The 22,138-nt window shown below is 32.9% G+C and overlaps 3 protein-coding genes across 6 annotated transcripts; 1 reads left to right on the top strand and 2 right to left on the bottom strand.

Annotated features, from left to right (window-relative positions):
* Positions 1-1,228: 1,228 nt before the first annotated feature.
* Positions 1,229-20,601, top strand: LOC107195250. Of its 3 annotated transcripts, XM_015585055.1 has the most exons (12): positions 1,229-1,384; positions 2,604-2,722; positions 2,838-2,978; positions 3,371-3,540; positions 3,612-3,804; positions 4,046-4,117; positions 5,615-5,675; positions 5,765-6,050; positions 6,322-6,571; positions 6,649-6,770; positions 8,095-8,235; positions 20,572-20,601. In XM_015585055.1, exons 2-11 carry the CDS (start codon positions 2,614-2,616, stop codon positions 8,197-8,199), a joined length of 1,509 nt encoding a protein of 502 aa, XP_015440541.1. In that variant the 5' UTR covers positions 1,229-1,384; positions 2,604-2,613; the 3' UTR covers positions 8,200-8,235; positions 20,572-20,601. The 3 variants fall into 3 exon arrangements, with proteins under 3 accessions (XP_015440541.1, XP_015440540.1, XP_015440542.1); XM_015585054.1 differs by lacking the exon at positions 20,572-20,601 and having other exon boundaries at positions 8,095-8,497; XM_015585056.1 differs by lacking the exons at positions 4,046-4,117; positions 20,572-20,601 and having other exon boundaries at positions 8,095-8,497.
* On the bottom strand, positions 11,778-17,697 carry LOC107195249 (DNA topoisomerase 1). 2 transcript variants are annotated; one of them, XM_015585052.1, is made up of 12 exons: positions 17,420-17,697; positions 17,095-17,140; positions 16,080-16,473; positions 15,668-15,993; positions 15,428-15,573; positions 15,140-15,343; positions 14,900-15,061; positions 14,720-14,811; positions 13,368-14,341; positions 12,832-13,282; positions 12,610-12,759; positions 11,778-12,531 (listed from the first exon to the last, which is right to left on the bottom strand). In XM_015585052.1, the coding sequence occupies exons 1-12, from the start codon at positions 17,459-17,461 to the stop codon at positions 12,429-12,431; spliced, it is 3,090 nt and encodes a 1,029-aa protein (XP_015440538.1). In that variant the 5' UTR covers positions 17,462-17,697; the 3' UTR covers positions 11,778-12,428. The 2 variants fall into 2 exon arrangements, with proteins under 2 accessions (XP_015440538.1, XP_015440539.1); XM_015585053.1 differs by lacking the exons at positions 14,720-14,811; positions 14,900-15,061; positions 15,140-15,343; ... (3 more) ...; positions 17,095-17,140; positions 17,420-17,697 and adding an exon at positions 14,451-14,461.
* LOC107195251 (mRNA cap guanine-N7 methyltransferase) lies at positions 18,802-22,130 on the bottom strand. The gene is made up of 7 exons (XM_015585057.1): positions 22,095-22,130; positions 21,094-21,322; positions 20,428-20,629; positions 19,694-19,950; positions 19,427-19,608; positions 19,141-19,350; positions 18,802-19,066 (listed from the first exon to the last, which is right to left on the bottom strand). The coding sequence occupies exons 2-7, from the start codon at positions 21,301-21,303 to the stop codon at positions 18,856-18,858; spliced, it is 1,272 nt and encodes a 423-aa protein (XP_015440543.1). The 5' UTR covers positions 21,304-21,322; positions 22,095-22,130; the 3' UTR covers positions 18,802-18,855.
* Positions 22,131-22,138: the final 8 nt, after the last annotated feature.

Below are 22,138 nucleotides of genomic sequence, written 5' to 3'. Positions count from 1 at the left end.
AAGTGTATGGGTGTGAAGAAAATATTCATATGAGACACATATCCGCACACAACATATAGCAGCAAAATAATAGGATTACATTGAAAACACTACCTCAAATCAATAGAAATATGGATTTACAGTAATAGAACTGCATCAGTTACGTTTACATTGTTGGTGTTGTCGTTTATTTATGTATTTCACTGGACAACAGCCTTTCTGTTGCGAGATATACTATGGAACATATATATATTATGCCTTACGGAGAGAATCGTCTAGGATTTGTTATCTCTGAGCCTGTTTGGCAGGCGTGAATCTTTTAACAATGTACAAAGAAAAGCACAAAGCATGTAAACGTCACTGTGGGCAGTGAAGTTTAAAGTAGTCCTTCAAATCCAACAACGCTGCCGAATACAAAAAATAAAAAGGATTAACAAGATATCTTTGCAGCAAGAAAAAAAAGAACGAGATAAGGATGGTTTATTGACTACATTCATAGTCTGAAGAATGTAATGTTTCCTTTGTATCAGTGAATTTTCTATAATTTATGTACTATGACAATTCAATGTGTGTGAACGAGCGAGAGAAAGAGAGAAAATGAGAAAAAAGAGAGATAGTTTACCTGTATATTACAAATGGTTATTATAAACGAATTATTATTATTATTATTATTATTATTATTATTATTATTATTATTATTATTACATTATCATTATGATCATCATCATCATCATCATGTAGAATGCTTCTTACTGACTGAATAAAATGTTTTCAATGTCAATTATTTATTTACTTAAGATGATCTTCTGGTCCAGAATGCCAAGGAATTAATATTAGTTGTTAATGCTTTCCTGACTAATAATTTGAATAATATATATAACATTAATTTCAATATATTTTACTAATAACATAGTATAAATTGACCAATCAACTTGAAAATATTTCATCCATTTGATTTGAAATTCGCGCTTACATCTGTACATTAAGGCGGAAACATGAACCTATATTCACAAAATAGAAAATACAATAGGTTTTCACATCCTAAAGGTTGACACGCATTTCGGCGAAAATTGTATAAACAACTGATTCTAACGGAATCGTGCACACTAGACCGAAAAGCACAACGAAGAGAAACGCTTGTTTTTTTTAATTTTTTTTTTATTCTTCGCCAAAGTGCATGACAGCCTAAATGGGAACCAGCAGCTATAAAGGCTTTTCTGCATTAAGGCTGGCGTGCAATACTATCTAGACCTCGTCAATTAGTGATTTTTAAAATTGTGTTGGCATCATTGGCTCCAATTCAATGCACTTGAACACATCTTCGCAACGTATGTCAACGACACATCTTACCGATTTCTTACGGACGGTCTGCCTGTCGTTGATCCGTGGCACGGCCGACGTGGTGGTAAGTTTACTTTAGCGATAAAAATTCAAGTGTAAATAACCGTTGTTGAGCACAACAAGACACGAAACATCAGGTGTCAAGTGTTTGCTTGATACAACATATACATATTTTAGCTTGCACAATTCTGGATTTTGTGTCAATGCAAGACGCGTTGGTGTTTGGTGTCGTACAATTATACACGGAACATTTTATACTCTGTCATTTACCTTGCAACTTACAAACAGTTCAAACTTCCATCTGTTCTCATAATTATTCTTTTTCTTTCTGCGCACTTTTCGGTCCTCCGCCCTTCCTCTCCCCACTCTGGTTTCCTCCTTTCTCTTGCTTACTATCTTTCTTTGTTCCTGGTACGTTTTCTCTCTTCTTTCAATGTTCTGTTGCAAGATGTCGAAAGTGCCAGAGGCGCTCACATGGGTACCGTATAAATTATTTTTATCGCTACGCGGTCCACGATCAAATAACCCGCTATTGTATAGAGTCTAAGGTTCGGGACCGTCCTCGGCGGTTGGAACGAACATTTTTCAAATTCACCTCGTTATATTAGACGTTTCGGGTTTCTCTTTTTCTTCGTCCCTCGTCAGTCATTATTTTCTTCGCAAACCACCCTCTTTTTCGTGGTTATTTTTAAATCACCCGCGGCGCAGAACTATACATATTGAAAAGTTACGAAGATTACACTTTTCAAAGTGATTGAAGCATGTTAACGCTGAAAGAAAAGAAAAATGAAAATTTCGTAACATATTTAAATAGATAATAACTTAAATGAAAAATTCGCGATATTCTCCTTTTCATCTTTAACTTTTTATGGTTTTAATGAAAGAAATAAACTTCTGTTCTTTAGAAAGTTAAAGGTTCAACATAATGAAGAACTATTTAGGATAAACGGCTACCACGAAAAGAAGATATAAATTCCACAATGATTTAAAATCATAAAAAATTTAAATAACACCTGCATAAATATTAGCTGTACAAACGATCAGCACGCTGAGATGTTATAATAAGTTTTCACTGTGTTCAAAGAGAAATCTGTTACAAAAAGGCTTATTTAGTTTTTTTGTGCCTGTATACGTTCCCTAACGACGTGTTTCAAATCTACACTTTCTAGTCGCGTGAAAGTAAATTTATATTAACTTCACGATCGTAGATTCAGCAGAATTTCAATAGTAGTAGATTGAATTGTTTCAATACATGAATAATAATTTCTTATTTCTTATTAAAGATTGCATATAATGGCCGCGACGCAACTAAACAGAGCTCGTACCATCAAGAAAGTCGAAAAACCTCGGCCGCTTAAGCTCAATCAACGCCACTCGACCGTCGATGGACGGATTACGACTGGTAATTATTGGCTTATATTTCTCATATACATCAACTTTCACCTGTTGGTTATGGATGTTATTATTATTCGTATATTTAATTTCTATTTATTGAGTATAAACATTATATTTAACAGTGGAGGACATAGTGTCCTTAATCGACAACGTTGCAATGCAACTAACAAATGGCTTCCATGACCGAACGCTGCAAATGAATGTGGTTACAATGTGTAACCATCTGAAACTTTATGCCTATCAATTAGAAGCTATTTACAAAGGTATTTTCTTAAATAATTTACTTAAATGTACTTTAACATGTTCGCTGCGATCGTCGAAGTATTGTCGACACAAGATGTCTTCTCCTATGTACCAGGTAGCGACAATGCGTCGACAATGTTTCGAACAATCATCACCACACATTCAATATCAGGTCATCAGGGGTCGTGGTGCTGTGTGATCGGCAGCTACCACCTTGAATCCTCTGTTGAAAGCAGAGACGACTTGTGTGTATGCAACATATGGTTCAAGTTATGAACTGAAGGTACATAAACGTGCTCTTTACGATTTTCCGAGTGGCAGCGAACATGTTAATCTTGTTGGTAGAAGTGTAAGTTAATTGAAGCATTAGTGGTTTAGCATTGCTTTTTAACAATATTGATTTGGTACACAGATCAGCTGGATAGAGCTTTTGTGGCGATCAGAAATGGAAGTCAGGACGAAAAACTAGATCTGACGACTAGGGTTCACTTGCTGGAACTTATAGAGTTAAGAGCTAAGCAATGGCGTCACACAGATTCTATGGATGTGTATTATACACAGAAATTATCACATTTGGATAATGTATGTGGGAATTTTTTTTTTTTTCAACATGAATCAAATACATCGTAAAAACATGAGAAAAATGTTAACAGGCCGAAACAATTCCCGACACACCCACAAACGCGTTATCGTCTCCTCTGGCAATGTCTTCGCCCACCATAGCGCCGATCTTAGGACCCGGTGAAGTTATAAAAAATAGTGGCAAATTTGTTAAACCCACGCGTATTCCTGGGAAAAATTACTGCAAAGATGAAGTTGTTATACGTAACAGTGATTCTGGCAAAGGTAAGGAAAATTTGAAACTTGAGTTAACATTTATATCGTAGCAGAAGAAGATATATAAATCTTTTTCAAGCATAGAATTGGCCTATTTCTTTTTTATGTGTTAATTGTTTAATTTAATTCCAAGTTGTCACGCGCTAATTTTTTTGTTCAATTTATTAAGTATGTTCCATATCATGTCTTTCATATCTATTGTAAGTAGTATTATTTTTTCTACTTCTAAATTATTTGCACAAAAATACAGTGATGGGAATAAAAGGGCGGCGGGTTCACATGATCGAAGAGCTCAGCCAGACAATCATCTCCTTCCAGCGAGGTAAACAAACAAATTGCAGATGGCTTGTTGATAGCATTATGCTCATGCATTTAAAAAATAACTAATTGTTTACTTTTCTAATGTTTGTTATATTTTCTAATTCACGTTGTAATCATTACAACAAAGATTACTTGTAGCAGATAAATGAGATCAAAATTTTTTGTTCCCGTACTGAAATTTTCTAAAACATGGCAGAAGAAAGTAGGGACACACGTATTTTATCAAACAGAATATCAACATTATAATTTGTGTTTTAACATATGTTTTAAATTTATTTGCATGACACTTTTTTTTATGTTATATTTGTTGTTGAAAAATGTCCTATATATAAATAATTGAATTTATTCTCTAAAAGCTTTGGAAGTCTGATGCTCACATAATTCTTTCTTTTGTGCAATATTTTTATCATCATACACGTGATTATCACTAGTATATCATGCATTGTGTTTGCAGCTTATTAAATCATATTTAAGTATATACGAAATGGTATGAACACCATTTTATATACTTAATACAAATTATTTTACCGCTTACAATTGCTTATATAATAGTCTTAAATGCACTTAAAGATTACATTATTTTCCTTTCACAGGAAAACTCGTCTGCAATTAATACTGATCTCTTTGTTAATGTTTTAATCCGCAAATAATTTGTCTTGAAGTGTTTGGAAAGTGTCTACAATTTACATACATTTTTTCCAGGATATAATTACTCACTAATATAATATAGACGGTGTTCGATTACTGGTGTCAAAAATTCCAAAATAAAACTAAAACCAAGAATGACGAAATTGTGTTTGAGGCTTCATTTCTAAGTTATTAAATGTAAAAATGTAGGCTAAAAACACGTGAAACCAGGCAATCTATGTATAAGCGATAAGCGTGGGGTACGACACTGACTGCACGTACGCTGGCGTCGTCTAAAAAAAATATACTTTTACCTCGTAGTTAAAAAAGTGAAGTGTAACACCTGCACTGGAGCCTAAACTATCTTCACAAATGAATCGTTGCACGTCAGTAAACCTGGTTACTCCTTCAAATCCACAAAGGTGACCACAGCACACACGCAGAACAACCACTAACTAAACAGCGAGTGGATATACAAGTACTACTTGTTACTTGACAACATCGCCAACGCTCATGAATGACCTGCAGATGTTACGATTGTACCAAGGGAAAGGTACATATCACGTTTGGCTATGAAGTAAGGGTGTATTTTTTTTTTCAAGACACGCCAGTATTCGTGCCGTGATATGCGTCTCAACTGCTGATTGTAAATAACTCGAAAACAAAACCTCCAACTCAATTTCGTCATTCTTGATTTTCGTTTTATTTTGGCATATAGAACCCCCCCATAAAGTTTCTGGCATCAATAGTCGAACACTCTGTGCATTAACCACAATGCAAATGAATCTTTATAAAATAAACTTCGATTATATCAAAGTTTTGTGTACAACAGTCAAAGGTCGTCGATCTAATGATGATTACATTTTCGCAGTAAACCCTGGAGCCAAAGAACGACTTGTCCAAATCACGGGTACTTCCGAGGACAAGATACAGTGAGTCCAATTTTGTTTTCGGTTGTAATATGTTAATATTCTCACTTGTTAATTTACATACTTTTACATCTACTGTATCATTGTAATAGTTATGCGAAGGACTTGATAAAAGATACGATTCAACGAAATGCATCGCCGGTGAGATTGGAGCAAAGTGGAGGAGATAAGAGTGCTATGGGAGGTTCTAGTTCCTCGTTAAATAGCAGCGCGTCAGATGAAAGTAATCGGTTACAACATCAGCAACAAAACTCTCGCGTACATACTCTCCTCCACAGCTTCTCCACCAACGACGCCAGTATAGGCGAATATAAATACACGGTTACAGTCGGTAACCAATCTCTGAAGATTACAGGATGCAATCTGGATCTTGTTAGGGTAATCATTACGTCTATTTCAAATTTTTTACACGAGAAGTCTATAGTCTGAACAGTCACTGTGTATTTACGGCATTGTCTGAATATTATTTTGAATAGTTTTAAATGTCCTGCATTATCATTAGTTAAATTCTAATACAATAGGTTAACTTCGCTAGAAATGAGTTGGTTCTGATCATAGACTTACCTTGTTCAATAATCCATTATAGAACATATCTTAATGCAAATTATATGTGTGTATATATATATATACATACACATGTATATATTAGACTGCAAAGCTGGTCTTAGATGAATATTTCTTGGGAGACTCTGACTTCACAAGCGGTATAGAATACTTCAATTTTGAAGAAGAGTCCCCTTACTCAGTCTCGTCTTCCAATACACAAAAAGCACCGTTAACACCAAGTAATACCAATGAAATAAGCCGAGAATTAAACATGGACAGTACTGCTACTTCAGAAAGCGAGGAGACATACAAACCGCGTATAATTTCTGAAGCAAATCCTTCGACTCAGGAAGGTAATTGTCTGGAACGTAATGAATTATTTTGAGTCCGTTATGCCTTCAAATGATATTTCATCTAAACATTTATTTAGTTCCAGAAGTCAGAGAACTCACGTACGAGTTTTTGTTGCTGTGTTCAACTGGTCCTTACGCTAAACGACCACCTGCAGATTGGGCTCGTATTCAGAAGGAGTGTCCCAACATTGTTCGCAAGGTACACCGATGTGATACAAATGCTAATCACCTGATGTGCAGCAGTGTTACTTACTAATTTCTTGTACACGACGGCAAACACTTTAATGCCTCAGAATTAATGATATTTGCCTCCAAAGTTAACTATACTTTCGGATTATAATTTTGTTTCTGACACTGGCATGTGACTAATGCTAATCGGAATATTAAGTATAATGGTACAATAGGATCAGACAAGAACATGTTTCTTACGTCAGTAAGGGACGGTTGTGATAAAAATATGAGTATTCGATAACTATTCGCTTCCTTGGTAAACATTAAGTTACGAAATCGATGCTCGAAATAGCATGTTTATAATACCTTATGCTAATCGATTTCATACGCGCGAGACATTATGTACTTAAACCAAAGATTTTGTGTTATTACCATGAATTAGTTATTATTTAACATTTACCAAAAAGTCTTTGTGTTATCAGTATGATACAATGTACCTGTTACGTGTAAGATATGTTTGTTATGTTATTTACTGATTTTATATGTTAAGGTAACTTACCTTGGAATTGTACTAATGCACAATTATGGTATATATTGTATTAGTACAAGATATTGTTTTATTATAATTACATTATAATTTCATATTGCACAGTATCATTCCATTAAGATACAAAAAGCTGCGTTTAATTATGTTCTTCCGTTTTCTGTTATTAAATAGTTAAAGATCTAAACCTATTTTTTTTAAATTAAATAGAGCCGTGGTTAACCACACAAGACTACAGCATAGTGGATAAAATATGTTATGTTGATATAAGACACGTGATTTTTAAATTTTATGTTTATACATATTGATTTCTTGATTTTACACTTCATATATATTATTGATTGTTTAGACAGTTTCATAGTTTACTATTAAATGAACTTGACGAAGACATTGCTATTATTGTTTGTTTTATTATTAAGTATCACGCAAGAACAAGTATTAAATTTTATACACGATGTATGAGATTGCAGATGATTCATAGCGTGAATATCATTGTACAATTTGTCGAGATTTTGAAGATAATAAAGCGTTTTTACTTATTGTATTTTTAAAGATCGTGTAGTACAAATGTTTTGACAAAACCGTGGCAAATTTCTTTTTTCTTTTTTCCTAATAAATTGAATCGACATAATGTTTACGTTAGTACATTAAGAAGGCATGCACGTTACCGTAAATCATTTAACACTTGCTTTATAAATCCAAAGCATGCTGCTTGTAACATCATACCAAGGTAAAGTGAATCATCAACACAGTTTACTGTATGACGTTATTATCGATTATATATAATAATTGTAATTTTATTTAACAGGCACCGATTCGCTGGTTCGAACCGGAAGCATACAAAGCTAAGGTAGCAGCTGCTGGTCTTGTTACAGTATTGCCGATCGGAGACGGGGAAACTGATCCGGAATGAAATTGAGAAAATAACATTTTTGATCATCTTGAAATCGTATGTATTAATAGCAATCTTTACATCGGTATTTTTATCTCGATGTATTGTGATAAATTCTCAGAAAAAAAAACGTAGTATCACATTCGTTCATACATGAACGAAGGATAACTACCTATCCTCACAGCATTCAAAATGAGTGAGGCAATCGGTATTGCACAATTCAGATGAAGCAATACGAAATGATCGGTGCATATTTATAAACTTATGCGTGTTTAAATCTAAATTTTCTTCAAATAATAATGATCGTACTCTTTTTTTTTTTTTTTTTTTTTTTTTTTTTCAAGCATTTATGCTTTTGTATTACACATTTGTATACTGCAAATTTCAGAAGGTTTTGTTGCTATTTAATTTTATTCGATCGAACGGCTGAGCTGCGGCAATAATTTTTACCCTATCACACGGTATCCGGCATACCGAATGTACGTATCGCTTTACGTTTCACAGACAAGTTAATTTTCCATTTTTGTTTCATATTGCTACTGAGATTTTTTGAGGATTTATTTAAACAGTTATCAAAAGACAATAAGCAGTTTTTATGATGTTAGCATAATAGACTAAATTACACGACACATGAAAATTATGTTTGCTTAAAATATATTCACAAAGATTTATTGATAAACATTAATATGAATTAAATGTGTTAGCTACACACTTTGAGTGAGAGACGGAAAAGGAAAAAAATTTTCGTTTTGTAAACACTTTAATGACAATTACGCTAACAAAGGAACGAATATTAATGTTATAGGTGAAACAAAATTGATCACTTTAGACTGTAATTAATGTAAAACATATTCAAGAAAATTTTTTCTGTGTAACATTTTCTCGTTACATATAACAGAAGTAACAGAATAACGAAACAAACAGTGATTTAGCATAGTCTAGTCTACCTATGTACATGTAGGAACTACCATTTTGGTAATTACTCTGCTGTGACATAATAACCAAAAAAAGGATTTCATTTAATCTGAATATTTTATATTTTATATACTAAAACGGTGGTGCTAAGTGCAGTATGTAATATTAATTGTATGAGGAGATAAAAGCAAAAATAACTTTCATTCTTAGTCATTTTTTTTTTACTGTGTTGCATATCTTTTTAAAAAGAAATTGTTTTAGTAACATGATTGATCTATGGTTGTGGTTTTATCAGCCTCTTATTAAATATAAAATTTTAGTTAAATAATGTATTTTTTTATTGTATTGCTATGTCTCTGTTTTTAATTAAGCTTATAATATTTATTGAAAATGTTTCACTAGCCAGAATGCAATGTATTTTTTACATTTGCTTAATGGTGTTCTGTCATAATTATTTTTTTTCATGTTATTTAAATTTCATATTTATTGTTTGAACTTTCAAACGGTTGTGTTTATACGCTTTTTTTTTTTTAATGTTTCTGGCTGGAAACATCATTGACAAGGAAAAATGTTTATTATTTATTTCATTTGATGTAAAATGGTACTGCACGCATATGAGACGTTATGTTTGTAAGTTTTTACATCGTTTAATATTTATTACAAATTTTCACGATTATTTGACTTAAATTATTAGTAATTTATTTCTATTACCACTAACTGCAGTAATATATTATATTATTGTACTTTGCTCTTTAATAATAAATCAATAAAAATCCGAACGTCTTTTCATGTTTTTTACACCTTAAAGTATTACAAACATCAAATTTATTTTCAATTCCGTACACAGTATGATATGATATATCAGTATGATAACTATAATTTCGTTCGTAGCTAGTAAATAAATGTTCAACATACTAAATAAACGAACCAAAATTTTGACATTCTAAGTTTTATTATTACTCTAATATCGTATGGAAATGGTAGTGTCCGAAATATACATATACGTTCACTTTGTGCACATATCCCACTTTACTAGATATATCGATCGCGTTCCCTTGCCTTTCACATTTTGTAAAAGTTAAAAATGTTGTATCATCTGACGTTTACGTGCACAAAATATTTGATATTAAAGGCCTACGCTCTGATTGCATGTTTTCTTCTCTTATATCTGTGACGTTAAGTAATTGCTAACCCGTATATTGCAAATAATTTCAATGCTTAAGTTAAAAATACGATATACATTTGCATACACATACCTTAAATTCAGTCTACTTATACCGGTATATAAATTAATATTCAGTTTATAGCACAGTACCAGTTTCGTTATTCGCTGTCTTTAACAGGAGTTGAATAGTTTTATATTTCTAGCAAGTAGTAGAACGTGATTCGTATAAATAAAATTCTTTATCCACTATAAATTGTTCACAGAACTTATGTCTAATCTCAGAAACTGGTTCTGTAGCATGTCAGACTATTAAATTATACAATCAATAGTACAATGATTGGCAGTTCTGTAAGAATAGTGGTCTTCAATAATAATGACAATGATAATGATGATGATAACAATAATAACTTAACTTTCTCGAAATGCAATAATTCATGTTGCATACTTTTACATAAAATAGGCCAACATGTAATTAATATAGGAATTAGAAAGAACCACCATTCTAATTATACACTGGTATAATTTTGTCATTGCAGTTTTCTTAAATATATTTATATATATGTATATATGTATATATACCTATACATAATTATGAGTGTAAATAATCTTGTATATTTATATGCATACAACGTAGTCATAAGAATATGTTGTCAGTGACGAGTAATCAGTAATACTAATTCAGTAACAAATACAAGTTGTTAGAAACATATTCTCATTATCAATGTCTATGATATATTCAGAATCAACTGCATTTCAGCTTACTCTGACGAAAAAACATTACTCGTCGCTGTTACACATTCCAATATAGACAGTAGCACGATTTATTCTAAGTGTGATTTACTCAAGTCAAGTAAGATATTTCAAATTTTCTAACGTTCATATGTAACTTGAGTCCCCCAGTAGCCACATAAACAAAGATATTCTTGTCGTCTTGTGAAAGAATATCTTCTACACAAAATAGATATACACATTAGAATTAAGAATTTGTTAAACTATATTCGCGTATCTTGCTCTTAAATATGTGTTATAACATATTCACCACAGTTACATTGATCGAGTCAAATTTTCGAACAAAATTAGATTTCACTTTAGAATTTCTTATTGCTAAGTGGGTATGATAATTGAGGCTTTAACATATTAAAACCAACAGCTTTCTTTCACGCAGCTTATCATGGCGTATTACAAGGTTCGAATGTGTACAAATGTCAAAAAAAAATGTTAAAGATACAGTGTGTTCACATTTATTATAATCGACACATTGTTTTATAAAACATAAATCGCTAAAAGCGAAGATCTACTTTTTAAATACATGACTATATCATAATTGTTTTTGGGACATTATATATTCCAATTGAGTTTCCTAACCACAATTTCATTTTCGATAAATTTGGTACTAAAAAATTCTTTTAGAGCGCATGACTTTATCGCTCTAAACATTCTAGATCACTCTAGAATGCCATAATGCACAATGTAAATGACTTTCCACTTATGATATTATACATTTATAAGAAAAGGCAGATTAAACGAATATAAAATTACCTACTCGTTTGGCAGACGTGTTAATTTTTTTACGAATCTAATACACGCACATACTTCTCCTTCCTTCACCGGCTGGCAAAGTTTTTATGAATAATAAATTCTATTTACAATGCAGCAGCCCATGCATTCGTGTATACTTCTAAATTTAGAGGTCGTGAAATTCTTGTACTATTGAAATAACCGAAGCATATGTCCTCTAAATTTAGATCACTTACGCGAATCTTGTTTTCACATTTTTCATTCCTTGTAATTCATACATATGAGAAATTTCTATCTAAACGAGTTAAAGTTGCGTGAAACTATTAAATCTTCGTGTTCAATATTTATAAGACCAGTTGAAACAACGCCTATATGCGAATGCAACTGCTAAAAATTTATTAATGTAATGATTGCTAAGCGATCAGCTCTAGCACTACGAGTATGTGTTGTTATTACACATCTATTATTATGTCTTTACCGAAATTTTTAACGCAGTGTCCTATATAAAATATGTCCCCGTACTCTCGCCTTTATCATCTTGTAAATATAGAAAATTATACCATTATTTTTCTCCCGATTAGTAAAACGAAAAATTCACTAAATACAATCAGTGGGAATTATTTTCTTGTAGAGTAACCGATTCTTCATGGGGTTAAAAGACGTAGTCCGGTCCCGCCATGTCTATTGCCCATCTGAACTTATCCCTTTGAGTCTTGTTGTAAATTTTATCGATAGGGACATCATTTTTCTTGCACCTAGAATATTAAAAAAAATCAGTTGTTTGACTACTAAAAACATATATTTTATATTAAAACATTGGGATATTAGGTTACCATGCAACACTAATCCTAGGGTCAAGATAATTCAATTTGGAGGTGCCTAATGCAATTTCTTTATTTTCCTCTTTATCTGTTGCTTGCACCTCCAACTTTGTTAATTGTTCTCTTAATCTGTCCAGAGTTTTCTTCTTCTTCTCATATACACTATAATAAAATATATAGAATGTAACACTTGTCATTTCTAAATACCAAATATAATAATTACAAATAACTTACACTTTCTCTTTAACTGATCCGTGCTTCGCTTCACGTTTAGCATCCTTCACTGCAAGCTCTGCATCAGTTATAGCTTCCTTCTTAGCTTCTATTTTTGCTTTAAGATTTTCCATAGATTTTGCATGTGTTTTAGGCACTGAACGTTGATGATTACACAGGATTGCAACTGCTCGATTTGCCCTGTTATACGATAAAATCTTTTCTGCTATTGTATCATCAGGATTTGTCAGTTTGTCTAATTGTTGTTGTAGCGTCCATGACGCGTTATACGTTCTGAATACTTTAGCAGTAAGACCTTCCATCAGCTCATTCAAGTGTTTATTCATGACAGTTGTATTGAGACGATCAAACAGATCATCACCAGGAGACTTATTTTCCATAAATAGTTGTAAATTCTTAAACACCCGTTTCTCTACTGGCACTTCATTGTAATATCTTATGGAATCTTTACCTATAAATACGTTGAAATGAAAATATTTACATAGACACGCGTTAAAATTGAACGGATAATTTCATTAAAATAAAACTTAACATACCTAAGAAATCAAATACGACTACATACTCTTTTCCATCTTTTTGTTCATGCAATGTAATATGTTCCACACGCAGAGAACAACAACCTACGGTGTCTGCTTGATCTTCATCCTTTTCATTACCCGCTCTGAGAGCTAATTTATCTATAAAGTACAAAGCGACAGCTCTCTGTCTTATACGCATTTCCTTGCTCTTCCAATCTTCCCTATATTCAGCACGAATTTTATCTATAGATTGTGCCAATTTTCTAGCAGTCTCATACTTTTGCCAATCTTTCTCTCCTTTAAGTTTACTCGATGGATTAAGCATAACATATTTCACTTGGCCCTGAACATTTTCGGTCCACGAAGCGAGCCACGTAACATTAGGATCGTGCCGAATTTCCTTCCACTTGTGGCCTGATGGTGGCTTTGGTATACACGAGTCTTTGGAACAATTGATAAGAATATCTTCAGGCATAACTCTCTTTTTCAGTTTACCCATTTTAGGATGTTCACCACGGCCTCTGAATAAACCAGGAGGTTCAATTTTGAAATTCCCTATCTTTTCTTTGTGTCCATCGATAGTACAAAAACCATATTCTTTCTGAATTTCTTCATTTTGTTCTTTTATTTTCTGCTTTTCATCCTTTGTCATTGCTTTTCGTTCTTCGCTTTTCTGAAGGAAATATGTATGCATCTCCTTAAAATTGCACTTATTTAAGTCAGATATTTTAGATCTTTCTGATTCAGTCATTACTTCTCGCCAATCATGAAAGAAGTTGCTGTTAAAGGCAGGCTTTGTAGTATAATCATGATCTAACATGCGTGCATAGAAAGTGGCAACTTCCTCTGTATCCTGAGATAATTTCATTTCTTTACCATTGTAATAAAACTTCACATTCGGAGGAAGAGGCTCATATGAAGGTGCAAATACTGGTCCTTTATGTTCCAAAAATGTCCATTTTGTTCCATCATTCTTCTTTTCTTCTTCCCACCTGGAAAGTTTCTTCAATTGTGTTTATTTTTCTTTGCTTACTTTACTATTTATTAACACAATCTCAATATAGTTAAAGAAAAAACAAAGAAGATAATATAAAATTTAACCTCAAATTCTGTAGATTGATAAATTTAGGCGTATTTCGAAATGTTCGATTAATATTCAAACCTAAAGTTCTTGTCACAATTATTCTAAATTTTGAAATAATTTCAAACATAACTGAATTAATTCTATAGCAAATATATTTAAATTCTTCATTTTGAATTAAGCTCCAGAGAACTATCCAGTGCATTCCGGTAAGACATGATTAAGTAACATAACCTCAATGGTGTTACCCATTTAAGGCGGGATTTTCAAATATGTAATAAAGTTTTACCATTTCCAAACTTCCTGTTCTTCTTCTTGTTTTTTCTTCCGTGGGCTTGTGTTATCTCCCTTTGATGTTCTTGAACGTTTCTTTTTTGGCTTCTAAAAAAAATGTTAGCTCGTAACATTTTTTAAATTTAAAAAATGTAATATAGTTATTTCAGCATGCCAAAATAAGCATTTTATATACTTGTTCAACTTGTTCTTCTTCATCTTCATACTTTGGTTTCTTAATCTGTGCTTTTGTTTCAGTTTTTTTAGATTTTTTGCGCACAACAAGGGGAACATCCTCTTCTTCGTCATCTGAATATATTCTTCTTTTACTGGTGGTATTTGGTTTGGATCTTGTACTCTACACAATTTTTGATTTCATATAAAATTTTGAATTACAATATTATCAATGCTTGATGCGTAAACATACGTTACTTACTAAAGGCATATCCTCGTCGGATTCTTCTTCAGTTTTAATAGTTGTGTTATGGAGATCTGAAAGTCTTGTGTCATTTCCATCACTTGAATCCATACTGGCGTCTTCATTAGCAGGTTCTTCTTCATCCTCCTCTTCTTTAATGTATAATGGTTGCTCACCACCACTGTCATCGTCATCTTCTGGTTCAATTTGTGAAACAGGTTCCTACAAGATACGACTTTGGTCAAAATTCTATTTTTCTATTCGTTAAATAATTTGTTATACTAGTAACAAACATGAAACTTGTACCTCCTTTACTTCATGCTTCACAGGTATGTCAATGAAATTAAATTCTGAGGCTTGTACATGATTAGGTTTCACATCTACTACCTCTTCGTTCATTTTAATATCTTCTTTTTCCTTATCCTTTCTATCTTTCTCTTCCTTATGCTTAGCTACAAATCAAATGAAATAACAATGTATTATTAAAAGCACATAACTAGTACTAAACTATTTTAGTAGGTAACGGTCATAAAAAACACAAATTACATTTCTCTTTGTCATGACGATGACGGTCTTTATCTTTATCATGGCGATGTTTATCCTTGCTCGATAAACTATGCTTGTCCTTGTCCTTGTCTTTGTCAGAAGAGCGATGCTTTTCTTTGTCATTTGAATGAGACGTGGAGTGTCTTTCCTTGTCCTTTTCCGACGAATGTTTCTTCTCTTTTTCCTTATCTTTGGATACACTTTTGTCTTTATCCTTGTCCCGAGAACTTGAACTTAAGCTGTGTTTGTGTTTATTCTTATCCCTATCCTTGCTTTTGTCTTTATCTTTGCTGGAGCTCTCTTTATCCTTAGAACTACTATGGTGTCTACAATAGTATTTAATGATTTTGTCCATAAAAGCAGAACAACCAAAAATAATAAAAACAATTATAATCGAGATGGTTTTGTTTACCTTTCTTTATCCTTCGAACTAGAGCTAGAGCTAGATTTGTGATGGTGCTCCCTGTCCTTGTGCTTGTCCTTTTCTTTATCTTTACTCGAGGAACTGCTGCTTTTATGTTCTTTTTCCTTGCTTGATGACGAGCTGCTCTTTTTATCTTTGTCTTTGTCTTTACTGCTATTACTACTATCATGTTTATCCTTGTCTTTCACAGAACTGGAACTATGTTTATGTTTGTCCTTGTCCTTCTCTCGATGCTCACTTTTGTGATTTTTATCTTTTTCCTTACTCCTTTCTTTGTCTTTGTGATCAGACTTATGGGACTTTTCCTTGTCTTTATCCTTATGCTCTGATTTATGTTCTTTTTTCCTATCGTATCCATTAGACATGCCATTTATATAAGTATCTAAAATCATTATCAAACATAATGTTCAGAGTATGTTTCTCATATAGAAAATAAATTACTTAATTACTTGAGTGTTATATTATAAAACTATTAAAACATTGACATATATATTACTTATATTTATTAGTATATTTATTACAATTAGTATCACTCATTGTTAGACTCGGATGTTTATGAAAACTCAATCTTTATTAAACTTTTCTGTATTCCGAATTGTAAACAATTTGACATGCCTACAACTGCATAAAGTCCAGTTCGCTTATGCTTTTGCAATTTTCCAAAATACAAATGAATTTCTAATTCAATTTTTCTGTTTTTCTTGAACTATCCTTTTTAAGAAGATCTGATCTTCTTTAATATAATAACGTATCTTGCGCAACTCGTACACAAAGAGAAAGAAAATTTGTTGAACGAGTGCCCATTAAAAGAAATAATAAAATTCGAATCCCAGGAAGTGGTAAGTGGTTCGGACGCTTCATTGGAGTCGAAACACGTGTCAGACCGGTCGGGTAGACGGTAGTCCCAACTCCCGCATTAAACTTAGCATTTGCCGTCGCGAAGTTCCAATATCTCATCTATGTCGGTGCAGATATTCTAAACTTCACGAATAATATGGCTTACCACTGTGATTACCAGTCACATTGTTGATCTCCTTAGTTTTCTTATCCTGAAAACAATGAAATTCACATCAGAAACGCTATCTTAATACGAGAGACGCATCATACATAAGCGTCGCGTCGACTCCGCTGGTTGGACTTAACGTCTGGCGGTGCAAAACGAGTCAGGTAGGACTTAGTCGCAGACGCCATTTTGGGACTTAGAAAAATTTCGTGCCCGCAGCTATGCCGTGTGTCCAAGAGGAAACCGGCGTTCAGAGGGTAAATATCGAAAAACCATGCACGTGGGTGAACGCGGGATAATAAATAAATACGGAATAGTCACTTACTGGGTCGGGATTCAATTGCGTTGTTGGCTGCTCGAGATCCATTTCTCGTACGAACACGACTGATAGACTCTGGCAACGCGAGGTCTAACAGAAGCGAGGGAAGCAAAGAGGCTGGGAACACACACACCAGTCGGTCGCTTACTCGACTATACACTCCGCGCGAGACTGCTGGCCGAGCCTACGCTTGGAGCGTATGGGAAAGTCCAGCTAAGTATCAAAAATATCCAACTACGCATGCGTTCCGTTGGCTCCGCCTCTTCGATCCCCGATATAACCCTTCCCCCCGCAATCTCGCGAACTGTAACTGTTTATTCGGTCAGGTTTCGTTTCAGGAACGTTGGATACGAATGCAATCATGAACTTATAATTTTGACGAGAAGTATTAAAAACGAATATTTATTAAAATATGGATTGAACGTGGTCCCACATCGGTCAGATATGGTTTTAATTTTGAAGAGGGGAACTTCTAGGTTTTGTTCACGCGTCGCGAACTTTGATTGCGGCCTTAACGAAAATCGAACATTATCGAAGCCCGTCGTAGGTGCATGGTCAAGTTGTTTTGTATCAGTTTGACAAATTAAATATTCATGTTCAGATGGCGCAATAAAGTCATAATTTGTATTTTAGTATTACTGATATTATTATTTAACGAAATAGTATATCGTTTAGTTAACAGTAAAAAGTACGTATGAGTATATAAAATAATAAGAAAGAGAATATAAATAAAATGAGAAAAAGCAAGAGATCAAATAAATAATTAGTTGTGGTGCATTAGTAGTTGTAATAAACAGTTTAAAGATAAGTGTATTTTACAGAAAAAATGTAAAATAGAAATCTTTATTCTATTTAAAAAAGCATTGTGATACATTAGATGCATTTGTGTCAATAGGAACTTAAATATAGGGAAACTGAGATTTATTCCTTTTTTTTTAACTCGATTCTACAGGTTTTGCATGGATATATTTAAAATTATAGAATAGATATTTATGTATGATAAATACTTTATACAATCATATTGTTGTACAAGTTGAACAATGCTTAATTTAATTTCACCTTTATATAAACAATTTGTATAATTCATATTTTATACAGTCATAATGATTGAAATTCATTAAAAAACAAATTATATAAAATATCATTAACTGTATACTATAGTTACAGGTACATGTAATTCTATAGTAACAGACTAGTGTGTATAATACACGGTCAATGATCGTAATTGGTTTAGATTCATTTTCAAACTACTCCTAATATTTTAGTTCCTAATAAGTTCCTCATCCCTATGGTTTTACGCTTTCTGGTTTTCCCTCACTATTTCTCACCATTTTCACTTTTTGAAAAGCGAATACAGCATACAGTGCTAAAATTAACATAATTAAAATTTGAAGAAACACTAATAAAAGTTCTTGTATATGAATCAAAATAATTTTTGTATACTAACAAATAGCTTCCCATTCTGTCTGAGATAAAGTCCCGATTTTGCGATGATCTGGTACATTTTGCATATATTGTACTGCATGCTGATAGTCCTGCGTAGACTGGCCAAGAAGCGGCACATCATGACGTGGTGGATACATTTCCAAAGCTTGCATCTTACCAAGTAGTGATCTACCTTCACCTTTCATATGTTCATAATAGTCCTCGAATCTATATATTAACATATGTAATCTCTGTTGTATGTAATCTTATTTACTTTATATCTCATTAATAACCTAAATTACCTTTCAAATTTCACTAGTTCTAAACCAAATTTCGAAGCCAGTTTGCGAAACGTAGGCATATGAACAAGAAACTCTGGACAATCGACAACACCTTCTAAATGAAAGTTGTATTTAGCGCCGAAAAGTGGTGGCTTCTCTTTATCGCATAAAAATTCGACATTATAAATTTCATTTCCAAATTTATTACCGTCGCATTTCTGCCACCTAGAACTGATGAAAAAAAAAGAAATAATGATCATTTCGTAGATACATGTGTCATTACTAGTGTACTAAAAAACAAACATACACTAGATCATATGCATCTGGAATAGTCCCAATAAAGTAGCCTCCTGTCTTCAGACATTCGCTAGCGTTTTTCAACATACATTCTGCTTGTTCCAAGGTCTCAAAGCTATAGTGGAATGCAAATTGACAATTGACCAAATCAAACTGTATACTAGGATCCTTATACTTTCCTCGTAATCGAACCTGAAACCCTTCTTTATAGTCAACTCCCATTGGTTAAGCTTAATGATAGAAATGCATATAACACCTCTTGTACAGAAACAAATACCTTTGTACAGTCAGCCACTATAAATTCAGCAGTGAAAATCGGATTGAATCCTCTGTTATGATAGCTTTTATTCAACATGTCATTGTAACGTTGTTGACATTGCTCAACAGATAATTCAGCTACATCAGCACAAACCACGTGTTTTATACGTTCTTTCTTCCATTTAAATAAGTCTCCTCCTTTTCCACAACACATGTCTAACACCCTTAACGAAGACCCGTGCACTTTGTTCTGCTTTATTTTCTCAAAATGTTCCACTGTAATTTACATTTTTTGGGTTATATATCAATAAACATTAAGTGTCTTGTTATGCATATAAATACACATATATACACACTGCTAGGCCAAATACAGCTAATGAATCTACAGCACATGTTCAGGTAAGATGTAAAATAGTAGAAAACCCATTGTCTACTCTCTCTTTTTCTATTCATATACTGTTGTTTCTTTGCTTATGGAAACTGACTTAACAGAAACTGTCATGACCATTGAAGATTTTAGTCATGTTCTATTAGAAACATTATGTTTTGCTAACATTGCAGCTAGCTTCATTAGAAGTCAAATGATACACTTGTAATTTTATATAAATTTATACAGCAGCATAACCTGCTACCTATGACTAGACATAATTTATATTGCTAAAAATTTCCCCATAATCTTCTTTGCTTTTCTATTCTATTTTACTATCAGCTGTAAATAACCAAACTACACATATATAATGAGCCGAATCTTACGTATAAACATGCTCTTAATCCAATTGTTAAAGTTTCTCATGTATAAGATACGACTCTGACTCCTGGTTGCAACATCGTTGTTTTCTAATGAGTTATAATACTTTGCAACTAATACTGTATTTCCTTTATGTGCTTCTGTTTCAGATGGTACTTTATTACTTCTACTACTGCCACTAGATAAGTCAGAAGGAATATTGTTCAGCTGTAATTTAAAAATTATGTTTTATTAAGGAGAAAATATTTAACAGATAAACAAAATGGTTGAAGAATATACAGGATGTCCTGGATATATAATAAAATATTTTAAGAGATAATACATATAAGAGCTTGAATGGAACAGAAACTGTCCATTGGCATTGTGTTCGATTTTTCAACAAAAGTTAAGACACAAAGTAATGAACCAGACATCGTAGAATAAATTGTATCACTTGCGTATGTAATTGTGTGACTAAAATGAAAAAAATACATATATGCTTTTTACTCTATGTATGTATATATACAGACACAGCACAGACATAAGGAAATATATGAAATTGGATACACATTCATTACATATAAATATAAATAACAGATATGATAATCACTAAAGTATATTAGGGACACCCTGCATATGTAATATAATACTATATTTAGGTGTACAATTTGCCTGTTGTCAGATTTTACTACCTTAGATGATTCTGGTTCTGGAGATAGTTTCCTCCTTTTATTTGTATCTTCTGCGCTCGTTTTGTCATTTGTTTCATTCTCCCGCTTTCTCTTCGAACACAATGTTTGTGAATTTGACTCACAGGACGGCTTAGCAGAGTCTTCTTCTGTCGACACCGCATCTTGTTTTTCTTTGGCCTCCTTTGTTGTTTCAGTGGAAGAGGCGGACATTTCGATACAGGAGACAATTCTGTGAAAGTTGCGAAATGTAGTTTATATATTATCCCGATGAGAACTTGTACACTAAAAAATGTTGCACTGTAACCACTTTAGCACGAAACATCACAGTCGTCCAAATTCAAATGAAAACATCAAACAGTTGTAACAATACGCTTAGAACACGTTTTAATACACTGATTGCAGCGCCTACGAGCGCCTACGGACAAGCTTCTTCATCACTGCTTCATTTTCAATCTAATGGACCAGTGTCATCAATGCTGGCAACGTGATATACGTTTCAGAAAAATACCCTGCAGTCATAAAGCTTAACGTCTTAACCAAATAGAGTGGTTTTCACAATATACTTTCACCAATAACACTATCTTTATTCTTATTAATTTATACACTAAATATATTGTTCACATCCTATGTACAATTCTTTTTGCATAAGAATCTAAGGACGGGTTGTGTATAATTGAAAGGTTAAAGAACGAATGTGTACTTGACATATACGAATTTTATGTCTGTGCCACAAATTTATTTGACGAAAAATATACTGCGTGCAACGCGCTATTTTTCCATAAACAAATTTCACCATTCGCGTAAAAAAATATGCTCGAGTACCGATGAATCTTCATTGTTATAATGTTTATTTACTACAGTGCTGCCAAGTATTTAATTTTATGCACACGTATCTCGTGATAACTTTTAAACCTTTATCGGCGAATCAATAGTATTCGAAGAGATGAACTAAAGATTCTATTATTACGAGAATATTTTATAGTGCACAACGAAAAACTTACGTGTCACGTTAAAATAGCTCCATTTTACGAAGTTGGTATGTAAC

This window comes from Dufourea novaeangliae, unplaced genomic scaffold (genome assembly GCF_001272555.1).
Source record: "Dufourea novaeangliae isolate 0120121106 unplaced genomic scaffold, ASM127255v1 scaffold55, whole genome shotgun sequence".
Classification (NCBI taxonomy): Eukaryota; Metazoa; Arthropoda; class Insecta; order Hymenoptera; family Halictidae; genus Dufourea; species Dufourea novaeangliae.
Note: the sequence above shows the minus strand (reverse complement) of the source record. Positions and strands in the feature narration are given on the sequence as shown.

What these genes read in the sequence shown, in the direction of transcription:
- LOC107195250 (XM_015585055.1), top strand. Translation starts at nt 2,614, where the DNA reads ATGGCCGCGACGCAACTAAACAGAGCTCGTACCATCAAGAAAGTCGAA. An exon ending in TAACAGTGATTCTGGCAAAG is followed by an intron (nt 3,805 to 4,045) that starts GTAAGGAAAATT and finishes ACAAAAATACAG; the next exon opens with TGATGGGAATAAAAGGGCGG. An exon ending in AATCATCTCCTTCCAGCGAG is followed by an intron (nt 4,118 to 5,614) that starts GTAAACAAACAA and finishes ACATTTTCGCAG; the next exon opens with TAAACCCTGGAGCCAAAGAA.
- LOC107195249 (XM_015585052.1), bottom strand. Translation starts at nt 17,461, where the DNA reads ATGGATCTCGAGCAGCCAACAACGCAATTGAATCCCGACCCA. An exon ending in TCGTCATGACAAAGAGAAAT is followed by an intron (nt 15,574 to 15,667) that starts GTAATTTGTGTT and finishes TTTGATTTGTAG; the next exon opens with CTAAGCATAAGGAAGAGAAA. An exon ending in AGTCGTATTTGATTTCTTAG is followed by an intron (nt 13,283 to 13,367) that starts GTATGTTAAGTT and finishes ACGTATTTATAG; the next exon opens with GTAAAGATTCCATAAGATAT.
- LOC107195251 (XM_015585057.1), bottom strand. Translation starts at nt 21,303, where the DNA reads ATGTCCGCCTCTTCCACTGAAACAACAAAGGAGGCCAAAGAAAAACAA. An exon ending in TAGTGGCTGACTGTACAAAG is followed by an intron (nt 19,609 to 19,693) that starts GTATTTGTTTCT and finishes GAAGGGTTTCAG; the next exon opens with GTTCGATTACGAGGAAAGTA. An exon ending in GAACTAGTGAAATTTGAAAG is followed by an intron (nt 19,067 to 19,140) that starts GTAATTTAGGTT and finishes GTTAATATATAG; the next exon opens with ATTCGAGGACTATTATGAAC.